Genomic DNA, 11,996 nt, shown 5'->3' on the forward strand with positions numbered 1-11,996 from the left:
TGTTCAGCACGTCAGTGGTTTATGTCAGTACCTGGATCTTGCCAACAAAATTCAATGTAAGGAAGTCAAACTATTTTATCTGGAAGGCATCATTTCTATACTTTTTTTTTTTTTTTTGCAAAACAAGTATTTTTTTAAATACATTATGATAGAGGCATATGTTATGTGACTCAGTATAGAGAAATTGGTTTAATTTAATAAAATCAAAGTGGGAATAAAAGTATGAGTCCCATGGATGTTCAAATCCACTGTAATGAGATATGTCCAGATGCATTTGACGCAGAATCTTGTTCTGCTCAACCCCTAAAGCATACCCTTCTTAAGGATATTGAAGCTAGCTAAGAAAAAAACCCTTTCCAAATCTTAAGCCAATATTGAACTGTGATTTTTCTTTTTACACAGGACTCTGGGGTGATGAAAACTGTACTGTCTCTCTTCCCTGTATTTGTAAGCGTAAATTTGCATGGAAAATAGAGAAAGAGATTCCAAAAGACCAAAACCAACAAGGAATATGTCCCAAAGGCTGGTTGCACTTTGGATTCAAAGTAAAACATTTTTTCTGCTGTTTGATAATTCAAAATGCATTCTGTACTTATGACAGAAATAGGATTTCTTAAGGATTATTCAATATATGAAGATTTTCTTCATTTCAGGGCCCCCTGAAAGCAGGGCCCTTAGATTTATAACTACAGACAGTGATACTAGGCTATTAACTAGATTTGCACACAGAAATTGTCTTAGTTTTACTTTAGTTGAAGGAAATGAATAGTCATACATGCAAAAGCTAGCTAAGTGTATTTGCGCTTTTGCTGAAAAAAACCTGTTCCATCCTTTCTTTTCCACTTATGACAATTCCAAGAGTCTTTAATGGTCTCGAAACAGGTCTCTGACCCCTGGTTGTACTAAATGGTCCCAAACTGCTGCCATCCTCCAAAAGATGCTGTTTCAAATGGGGTTCATCAAAGATAATTATAAATCAAAGTCTATTTGCAATTGAAGGTCGAAAGGCAATTATTTCATCAGGCTGCTCTTAAATATATACATTCCGTAATAGCAACATGCATTGAGGTGGCTGGATTTATTCCAGTGCTGGATTTATCCCAGTTTACAGCAGTGACTACAAGGATAAATTTAGCCCAGGTTATGTTTGCCTTTAAACAACTGATTTGAATCCAAGCCTGATCGCAGCTGAAAGCTGAGACTGAGCATGTTGGAGAGGTCCGTTGCAGGACAGAAACTAATGAAATACTTAGTTTTCAGTAACAGCACATGAAATGTTTTCATGATCACTCTTAGTAGTTGATAAATATTTTTTAAACTGGAGAAAAAAAAAGAACAAGCTTTTTTTTTTTTTTTTTTTGAAACAGTGCTTTTTGATACAAATTCCGAAGGATCCAGAGCATCTGAGAAACTGGTACTCTGCACAAGAGTTCTGCAGTAGCTATGATGGGTCACTCGCTTCCCTCAGAGATGAACTGGAACAAGGTAGAGTACTGAAAATATTCTTAAATAAATACAATTTCATCTTTCATTAGGTAGGATGCTGTAGTAAAGTTTCATCTTGGATACGGATTTAGGAAAAAAGATTGCTCAGATCCTACTCATGGTCCCGCTGCATTAAACAAATTAGTGTTTCTCTTTCCCAATTTCCCAAAATGTAGAGATTCAAATATCCACTGAGCTATATGACAATTACATTTTGAGGAGTAATTATAATTCCATTTGTGCTTACTACTATGCATTAGAAATACAAAAATATGATGGAATACCCATTTGAAATTTTGCTATGTAAAATTTCTATCTTGTGAATGCAACATCACACTGTTATAAAAGCAATTTCATTTTTATCCATTAATAGTCCTTAAAATCTGATCTATAGTATAGCACATAAGCATAGCGCTAGCCTGGAACTGTCAGAGAAATAAATGCCAGCACATTCAGAAATATATATAGTCCCTATTCGTAAAAATCTCTGGTTGAATTTCATACATTTATAAAACCACTTATTTGGACGTGGGAGGAATCTCACTGGCTATCTTTAATTGAGAAAGCTTATTTCTGACTAAAACTGCAAAAAGCTTTTTCAATGGGACTAATACTTAAGGTGTTCAAGCTGCTGTGAACATTTCTGGAAGACTTATTAGTTAATGGACTAGTTCCTGACCCAACTGATGTTAATCAGCTTAACTGAATTTATAGTTAGATGACACCCAAATGCTGCTCATGTTCTTACTTTCTAGTAACTATGTCATGTCATTGATTAGTAATTCAATTTTTCAGTGCTTTAGTATGTTGGAAGAGACTTCATCTATCCCTAAGTGTTTACCAGTTAATTATGTTTTATTCCTGTTTCATTTTCCAGCTTTCATAACAATGAATCTATTTGGACAGAAAACTAGTGTTTGGATAGGTTTCCAGAGTGATGATTATGAAAAATGGGTGAATGAAAATCCTCCAACATATTCCAACTGGTCTCCAGTTGAAGTAGTGGATGTGAGTATTTCCAGGGGGTGTAAGGACAGTGGGAAGCTGTTTTATCCATAAAAATAATGACTGCCACGAAGACAAGGCCTAACTTGTTACAGCAACTTAGTCTTCTCTTAATTTTTGCCACTTCAAACAACTGTAGACACAGATTTATGGGCATAACTAGAGGTATCAAAAAAAGGCACTATAGATTTATGGGCATAACTAGAGGTATCAAAAAAAGGCACTATTGAGAGAGTTGTTTATGTAATTTGTGGCTATAGTCACATTCTCTTGCAATGGCTTTTAAGCACCGAAGTTTGAATTATATGGTTAGTATCATATGCTGGGTCTGAGTAAAGTTTAGGCATAAGATCATGAATTTAATATTTTAATATAGTGGTTTACACCATGTTAGTCCATATTTGGCTTAGCATTTTCGTTAGTTCAGTGAAAACTTGTGACTTTATTATGATGTTTTTGTCTCAAATTGTATTTATAGGAGTGTTCGTTGTACTACCTAAATATTTATAATGGTGACTTTCAAATAATTATTCTTCTGAATTTAATGTAATAATTATGCATTGTTTTTACACAGTGTCTTTTATAATTAACATAAGGTTCTGTGTCAATTACAGAGACAGCGTTATAACAGTGCAAACATTCAAGAACAACTTCCACTCTGTACATTGGTATCAAATAACCCTAATTTTCATTTTACGGGAAAATGGTACTTAGAAAACTGTCAGAAAAATTACGGGTTTGTCTGCCAAAAGTCTCAGGGTAAGGTTTGCTTTTGCTTTCCTTCTGTTCTCTTTTCTGACTATATTGAATTCATCTTACTTTGTTCTCATGTAGAGGCAGCTTGGTATAGGCATCTATAAAACCAGGAACATAAAACATTTTTAAGATAGTTCTAGACTGACGTTTAGACAGACTAGCTCTTCACTATTTAATAAATCAGTAGCTGTGATGTGGAAGTAATTTCTAAGAAAATATTTTGTTCCTAAATTTTTTTCCTAACTTCCATAGTTGCATATCTTAGATTCAGGAATAGAGATGAAATTTCATGTTTTCTGCCATGGCGAGCAGAGAAACAGCATGAAATTACAAAAGGCAAAACAGAGTAATTCTGATGAAAATATGGGTGGGGGGGTTAATTTATTATCTTTTTTTAGGCTGTGGGACTTGCAATATTAGCTCAGAATAAACACTAGAACATGTATTTCTGTGAGCAGTGTGGGACCAACTGGCCGATCCAAGAGAGTTTGGCTTTTCTTTTCACCCTTCTCCAATTCTGTCACCATAAAGTTCACTTGCCAGAAGCACGAAGCTTTTGCGGGGAACACGTTGCTGGGTTTCCTCAAGCCACATTCCGGCATTGCCTGTCGGCTCAGGACCTGCTGCCATCCACCATCCATCCCCAGGGCGCTCGGGCTGCTTCAGAGTCCTGTGCCAGGGCTGTGGGAAGTTGCCAGAGCATGGTACTAAAATAGACCAGCAGCAAATTATTAACCCTAAAGCAAAGGGAGGGCTGCAATCTGAGCCTGTAAGAAGTGTCCTTGGGTGCTGTACTGACTGCGGAGGTGGTTTTATATGCCTCATCTTTATATATCACCTCTTAGTTAAGCCCTGGGTCTAAAAAGATGAGGCTCTCCTGCTGGCTGCTTAGGGGGTGAGGGAAAATGAGAAGTAGAATAAATAAATAGAAGCTTTGGGTAGCGCTCACATGTGGCTCTAGCAAACCGTAGCCGTATTTGACATCATTTATTATGAACTACAGTTGTGGGGAGTGCTGGAGTAATCCTGCCCGCAGTGTAGAAAAAATAAATAAATGTGTTTTCCTGCTGGTTTGGTTCATTTACCTCCCGAGCGTTTGTATTTTAACCCCTTGCTGCTGCTTCAGACAGATGGAAAAGGTGTTAAAAGGCAGGAAGGAAAACGGTTTCCATGGGGCAGCCGTGCTGCAGGGCGCCAGTGTGGGGTTGGGGCTGCAGTGGGTGCTCAGGACCCTCCCCATGTTTCCCAACTGGGTCAATGTCACACAGTGGCCCACGAGCTCTGGCCGAAGTGTGGTGGGGCTGGGGGGACACGCTCGGGGCTGCCCACCTGCCCTGTGTGCAGCAGAGTGCTCCTGGGGGTGAAGGGACCAGTCCTGCCTCCCCAGTGTGACACCCATGGCACTCTCCCAAACCATCAGGCAGTCAGCTTGCTAATTCAGCAGAAAACTTTCCTGTCTCTTTTCTTCCCTCCCTTTTTTTTTTTTTTTGTTATTATTATTTTTTCCGTAATTGATGTCATTTTGTGCAGCTTTTCCAGGCTGCATCGGCTCAGTGCAGGGTCAGGCAAACGCCAGACCCCTGCATGGGAATATGCAGCTGGGAGAGCAGAGAAGCAGGGAAGGGAGAAGTGAGACAGCCTCTTGCTGGCGGTAGTGAACTGCTAGATTTGCTCAGACATCCAAACAAATGTGTCAATTCCTGGAAAGATGAGCTGGTGCTTTATTTCTGCCATCCTGTCTGCATCCTGTCTCCCCTCTTTTGAATTATTTTCTGTAGGAGACTAAAATGAAATAAACCAGCAGGAGATCTGAACTGGGCTCTGATCTCTTAGTGATGCTTGAATTAGGATTGCATCAGCATTTCACTGCATTCCCTGCCTTTTTCTTTCTTTAGGCAGTGGCACACACTGAAAGCTGGAACAAAATAAGAGTGCTTCAGTTAATTTAAGAGCAGAACCTTTTCTTGCTTAGAAATTTCTAATTTTAAATTATTTATGAATGACAAATAATAAATTCGTTTACTATTTTAAGATGCCTGTTAACACTCCTCCTCTCTTAGTCATAAAGGGAATCAAGTCTAAAAACAGTCCACCTCATAGCAAAGCAACCATTTCATTTTGTAATCACAGAGAAGTTTTACAGACAGTAGTAATTAATCCAAACTGACAAACGGGATTAAAACTGAGGCATTGCTTTATTTTAATGGTCTTGTTTAAACTATACTGTGGGCATTCATACACATTAGCAAAGGCATCCCCCTCTTGTAGAAAAGAGCCCAGCAGCATCAGAGACTGGGCTGGGGTGGAGATGGTCAATGATTATTTTTTTTCTCAAGAGAGACTTTCTTTATTTCTTAAATCTAAAAAATCTGCTTCTTCCTTTCATTTTTTTTCGGACGTTGCTGTGCTAGTTTATCATCAAAAAGAGATTTAAGTCTCCATGCACAGAGGATTTCTCTTTAAGTGCCACCCGCTCAGTTCACACTTTGCCCCAGTAATGATGAGCTCAGGAACCTCCCAAGCACTTGCTTGTACCATGAGCCACAGTTTGTCATCCTCACAGTTGTGCCATTACAATGATTTGTGAGGCCAGGCTTTGTGCTGTGAACTGATCTTGGAAATCATTAAAAATAATGGGTCAATAGGTATCAGGAAGAAATTTTTCACTGTGAGGGTGGTGAGGCACTGGAACGGGTTGCCCAGAGAAGTTGTAGGTGCCCCATCCCTGGAGGTGTTCAAGGCCAGGTTGGATGGGGCTTTGAGCAACCTGGGCTAGTGGGAGGTGTCCCTGCCCATGGCAGGGGGGTTGGAACTCGATGATCTTTAAGGTCTTTTCCAACCTAAACCATTCTGTGATTCTATGATAAAAACGAGGTAATCTAAATTACATGCAAGGTACCTAGGATAAGAGCGCTCTGCAGCCCACTACTAAGGGACACTTGGGATATGCCCACATCCCAGGCAGTGATTTCTTACTGACCTTCAAAGATCCAGTCAGTGGAACTAAGTCCATCCAGGTTTTCTTTTTTTTTCTTTGTTATACATTAAATGCATTATGTCCTGTGATGATCTGTGTTGTGATGGAATTTCAGATACTGTTCTAGCAGTCATCATCTTTTTCCTTTTAAAGTTCAAAATGCCTTCCTGAAACCAAGGAGTTTGCAATTTTTAGATTTGTTTTTAAGGACGGCTCTGATTTTTTAGGAGCTGTTCTGCTATGTGCAAGCCGTCTGTTTTAAAAAATAAATAAATCCTTTCTTTCTGTTTATAACAGACACATCCAGACATGTCATCAATGCATCTGAAATGTACCCTGTGCCAGATACTTTAGAGTACGGAAACAGAACGTATAAACTAATACGTGGGAATTTTACATGGTCTTCAGCTTTAAAAACCTGCATGGCCAACGGCGCGGAGTTGGTCAGCATTACAGACCAGTACCATCAGGCTTTCCTCACGGTCATTGTGAATCGGCTGGGATACAACCACTGGATTGGGCTGTTCACTTCAGATGTACGTAGTGGACTCCCTGGCTAGGAATGTGATGCTGCAGAGGAGTTTTTCCAGTAACAAGCTTACGAGCTGTGTCATTCTTTTGAAGTCACAGGAAGTTTGCATCTGGAATAGAAACCCTGGAAAGCTTGAGCCCTAACCGTTTCTTTGCAACGTAATGTATCAATGTAATGAGAGCCAGTTTGGTGCAATGACTACTGAAAACTAAAAGCCATAGAAACCATTTGAAAACACACAAAAAATCTCTTGTAGTCTCAACATTGAAATTATGTTGTTTCATTTGTAGCTGCTCAATGGCCCAAATAATCACTTGCTGAAAGCAGCCGGTTAGATGTAGCTTGTGGTCTCCCAGAAGCAAGTTGGGAGGATCCTTGGATCTGTCTTTTGTAGATCCTTCTGGATCTACCCAGCCTTTGGAGACGTCAAAGGCATTCTGTAATAGCTGGTGCAGGTGCCACCAGAAGACGATGGAAGATTTCTATGGTGCTAAAGCACGTCAGAAAGATAATTTGAAATTTGTTTTGGCAGAACGGGCTTAACTTTGAATGGTCGGATGGGACTAGATCTTTGTTTACCTTCTGGGAAGATGACGAGTCCCAGGCCTTTGGCAGCTGCGTATACATTGATACTTCGGGGCACTGGAAAAGTGCTAACTGCGAGCGAGTTCTGCAAGGAGCAGTTTGCCACGTGCCACCCAGTAAGTCAGAGTGAAGTTTTACATTAAATCTTTGCAGCCGCAAATGTGTGTTTTGACAATGGAAGTATACAAAAGGAAATTAATTGGTTTGAGGTTAAGCAACGATGATAGTATTATTCAAAACTGAAGTATATTTCTGGCATTTCCTTGTAGCTCCTCTTTGCGAAACCATCTTTTCCCCATAAAATATTGGCCATCAGGTCTGGTCTGTAGGAGAATGGAAAGAGAACTTTCATAATAGAAAAGAAACAGTAAAATTACTTACTCTGTCTCTTCAGTGAACACTGTATTATCTGTGAAAAATGATGATTGCTAATAACCTAGCTCAAAGGGAAATAAATTCAGCTTGCTGCAATTAACTGTGGGATGGGAAAAGGGAAGCATTTAGAGCAAAGTGAAAAATGAGAGTCACATCTTCACTGATTGCACATAAAAGATTTCGCAACTTTTTTCATAAAGATAAGAATATTTTCCTGTATCCTAAAATATGTTGTGTTTCCTGCAATGCTCTGTCCATTACCTGGACTTCCTTTGAATCCAGAATTCAGGTCTGGAACTCCATTCAGTCCAGGACTGCAAAGTGTTTGGCAACAGCCAGTTCTCAGAATAGGAACTATTTGGTGTTATTGATCACCAGGGGTTTGCCTACACCTTATTATAGCTTTTGGATCTGTTGAGAAGAAAGCTGTTTGGGAATCCTTCAAGACAAAAATTATTCTTTAGCATGCTTTTTGTAATGAAGCTGACTAATTTTCTAATTTGTTTGTTGAGTTATGTAATCATATATAGCCTAAGGTTTACTTCATTTTTAAAAAATGTGTTTTGTAGCAACATAGGAGGCATGCGAGACCGTAGGTAGCGCAGCTGAATCTACAGCACTGCCAAAAAGTCAGTTTGTAGACTTACCCTGAGTCAGAGGGACTCTTTGCTGCAGCACGTTGTACACGGGAGAGGCTGGAAATTCTCCTCTGTGCCACGGTATTTGGCAGACGTTATCTTTGCGGCTTAGCGGAGAGAAGCCCTGCAGTCCTTGGAAATCCCCAGCCCTCTGGGAGATGCTGGGCAGCCCGGACTGCTCTGACGTGTCCGTAGTTTGCTCCTAACTCCCTCTGCCCATCAATACCGGTTAGAGTGTCCCGATATTGCTGTTGCAATCCAGCACGGGTTTTGATCAGAAATAAAACCACCTTTACTCTCCTCGTACAAATATATGCAACCACTGGATTTTCACTTTGAAAACTATAGGCATAACGCAGTAACATGCTTATTAGCATTACTCCAAAACAGCGAGTGGAATGTTATATTAATGTGTATGTTGTTGTGCCAATAAAGCTGTGCTGTTATTTCTATCACAGAAAAGAAACTCACTGCCTATAAAGGCTTATGTTCAGAAAAAACTGTTCCCTGGATCAAATTCAAAAACAGTTGCTACAGCTTTTCCACAGTTCTGCAGGGCACAAGTTTTGATACTGCACATGAAGTCTGCAGAAATCAAGGTAAGTGATTATTTTGTAGCTACAAAATGTCATTGTGATATCTTAGGAAAAAATATGTATTTTCTGAAATGAATGAAATCACAGCATGTGTTTTCTCTAATGATAGTGCAGCTCATAAGCCAACTATGAAATTGGAGGCAATGCAAATCAAAAAAATGTTCCTTTCCTTGTGAAAATACTGATTTCTGGAATAGCACATAAAATGATTTTTTCCCCTTCAAACTCGTTTTCAAATCATGTGAGAACAGTTTTATATCAGCCTGAGCATTTTCACATTAATTGCAAATTTAAGAACTTATAATGCATAACCAGACTTTTCAAGCTTTTCAATTAAGGCTCGTAATATGAACTTTTTGAAATGCAATGTTACATTCTAATGGCATGGATTGTTTGAAAACTGTGTTTAATTTATAGGATCAAATCTTCTAACTATTCAAGATGAAGATGAAAATGCCTTCATTTTGGAAGAATTGCACAGTTTTGGTTATTCTGTGCAAATGGTTTGGTTGAACACCCTGCTTGTTACAGAGAGTAAGTTTTGGGTGGAAGAGAAGTGCATGTAAGAATCTGGTTTGGGTTTTGGTTATTTTAATGCTAGTGTAGCCATCTTCCAAACACTGTTCTCTTTTGAGATTTATTTTTTTTTTGCTGCTTACTACCTGATGTGGTAAAACCAGTCAAGCTTTCTGTAATCATTACTTATTAGTATTCTGAATACTCAAGATGTATGCATGCCTTTAATTTCTTAAAGAAGCACTACAAGCTGTCTTCTATGTCAACTACATAGTATGTTTTTAAATCCTTCAAGAAAAAAAAAACGTAATACAGTGGCCAAACAGACAAAATCCTGGCATTCCATAATACAGTATTTTTTTAACGTGAGGGTAAGTCCAACTAAACCAGAGATATTTATCAAAACACTATGATATTTTATAATGATTTATAACTTCTGCCCTTAGATGAGACAGTATCCTGGTTTGATGGTTCTCCCTTAAATTATTCTAACTGGGGCATCAGGGAGCCTGAATTTGAGCATCTCAAAGGGAATTTCTGTATCAGCCTGAGGACCACAGATGGAGTCTGGCAATTATCTCCATGCAGAGAAAAAAAGGGATTTGTATGTAAAATGGATGCAGGTACGTGCTTCCATAAAAGAAGGCAGTTGTGTCCTTATAGTGATTGATTTACATGTTCCTTGTTGATTGCTTACGTGCTTTTAGTTTTCATTTAAATAATTCTGTCCCTTGGTATTAGAAAAAATACCTGTAAAAAACCCAACCAGCCAGAGTGACCACCTTTTGAGGAACCTGGGTGGCCCTTGCATTATTGCCCTCTGTGGTAGACTTCCTGTTGTGTGGTTGACCGTGTGCAGAGCATCAGGTCTGCACAGACACCGTAGGACAGGCAGGCGCAGCCCAGGAGAGCACACAGGCACCACAGCCATAGGAACACGGGTCTGTGAGAGAGCTGAAGGGTTTCCAGAGCCCGCCCAAAATGCCCAAGTCACTGTTGGACCCAATAGCTAGATGAATCTACACTGCACGATTCTGCTCATTCAGACCCCACCTGGAGTACTGCGTCCAGCTTTGCAGTCCTCGCACAAGAAGGATGTGGACCTGTTAGAGTGGGTCCAGAGCAGGGCCACGAAGATGATGAGAGAGCTGGAGCACCTCTCCCATAAGGACAGGCTGAGAGAGTTGGGGTTGTTCAGCCTGGAGAAGAGAAGGGTCTGGGGCGACCTCATGGCAGCCTTCCAGTGTCTGAACGGGGCCTACAAGACAGCTGGACATGCAGTTTTTGCAAGGCCATGTAGTGATAGGACAAGGGGGAAAGGCTTCAAACTAGATTTAGATTAGATATTGGGAAGAAATTTTTCACTGTGAGGGTGGTGAGACACTGGCACAGGTTTCCCAGGGAAGCTGTGGATGTCCCATCCCTAGAGGTGTTCAAGGCCAGGCTGGATGGGGCTTTGATCAACCTGGTCTAGTGGGAGGTGTCCCTGCCTATGGCAGGGGGGTTGGAACTCGATGATCTTCAGGGTCCCTTCCAACTTAAAGCATTCTATGATTTGTACTTTAAAAAATGGACAAAGCTCATGCTTGCACAAATGTGAATTAATATAGTCTGCCAAATTTAAGGGATTTTAGATAACATTAGGTTGTGTTTAACTTGTCCACTTGGAATCCCATTGGCATGAGTCAAATTAAAGAAAGAACAGCCTGCTCTTGCATGGGTTTAGGTAGATTGTCTTCTCAGTATCAATTTTACAGTGAGTATATATAGTAACTTTTGTTTGCTCTGTGGGTAATTTCATGACGGTTATGGATTCTATTTCAGATATCGATGCAACAGAACCCTCTGAAAAAGGTGAGTTCCTTCTGTACTTTCTTAATTTTTCTTACAAGGAGTAATAACACATTTTGAGATGATATTTTGTGAGGTAACATTTTTCACTGTTAAACCTGTAATTGAAAATGTGTGACATATAAGGAGTAATAACGTGTTTTCCATAAAACGTCTATATGTTTATATTTAGAATTATTAATAATTTTAGCTATATTTGCTTAATAATAACTTCTGTCCTTCCCTTTCAGCATCGTACCGTGGGGTTGTAGCTCTGGCTGTTCTCGTGACATTGGTGATGCTGGCTGCCATTTCCCTTTTTCTGTGGTGCCTGTACAAGCAGAATAACCGATTCTTCCGCAGGATACTGTGGGTCAGAAATGCCTATTTGCCACAGATAAACTCAGGTGTTCCTGCTTTGGAAGAAAGCATCCTCATTTCTGATTTTGAGAGAAGTGACAACAATTAATTGATCAGAAGTAGCAAGCGGCCACGTCTTCCATGTGAAACTCCATGATCTGCAGTGGTTTTCTTCTTCTTGAGAGTTCCCCGGGGTACCCATATCCAGAGAAACCCTCACAGCCATTGGTATGAACGCCGTAGGGGCTCCCTACCTCGTAGAGCTTTTGCTTTGTGGTGGGATGAGGTGAGGATGCAATGCAGAACCACGGAGAAATTGGCTCCTTTGGGACAAGCCGGGA

At 39.9% G+C, this 11,996-nt stretch overlaps 1 protein-coding gene across 1 annotated transcript in view; it reads left to right on the forward strand.

Moving 5' to 3' along the window:
- The window catches only part of PLA2R1 (phospholipase A2 receptor 1, 180kDa), a 41,467-nt gene extending 29,703 nt beyond the window's left edge, over window positions 1-11,764 (forward strand). Inside the window, exons 19-29 of the mRNA XM_009894653.1 lie at window positions 403-545; window positions 1,368-1,485; window positions 2,363-2,493; window positions 3,105-3,249; window positions 6,521-6,759; window positions 7,288-7,456; window positions 8,812-8,952; window positions 9,367-9,483; window positions 9,912-10,088; window positions 11,290-11,319; window positions 11,547-11,764. Coding sequence (XP_009892955.1) covers window positions 403-545; window positions 1,368-1,485; window positions 2,363-2,493; window positions 3,105-3,249; window positions 6,521-6,759; window positions 7,288-7,456; window positions 8,812-8,952; window positions 9,367-9,483; window positions 9,912-10,088; window positions 11,290-11,319; window positions 11,547-11,764 — 1,628 coding nt within the window. The remainder of the gene's footprint in view (window positions 1-402; window positions 546-1,367; window positions 1,486-2,362; window positions 2,494-3,104; window positions 3,250-6,520; window positions 6,760-7,287; window positions 7,457-8,811; window positions 8,953-9,366; window positions 9,484-9,911; window positions 10,089-11,289; window positions 11,320-11,546) is intronic.
- The last annotated feature ends 232 nt before the right edge of the window (window positions 11,765-11,996 follow it).

This window comes from Charadrius vociferus, unplaced genomic scaffold (assembly GCF_000708025.1).
Source record: "Charadrius vociferus isolate BGI_N301 unplaced genomic scaffold, ASM70802v2 scaffold161, whole genome shotgun sequence".
Taxonomy (NCBI): Eukaryota; Metazoa; Chordata; class Aves; order Charadriiformes; family Charadriidae; genus Charadrius; species Charadrius vociferus.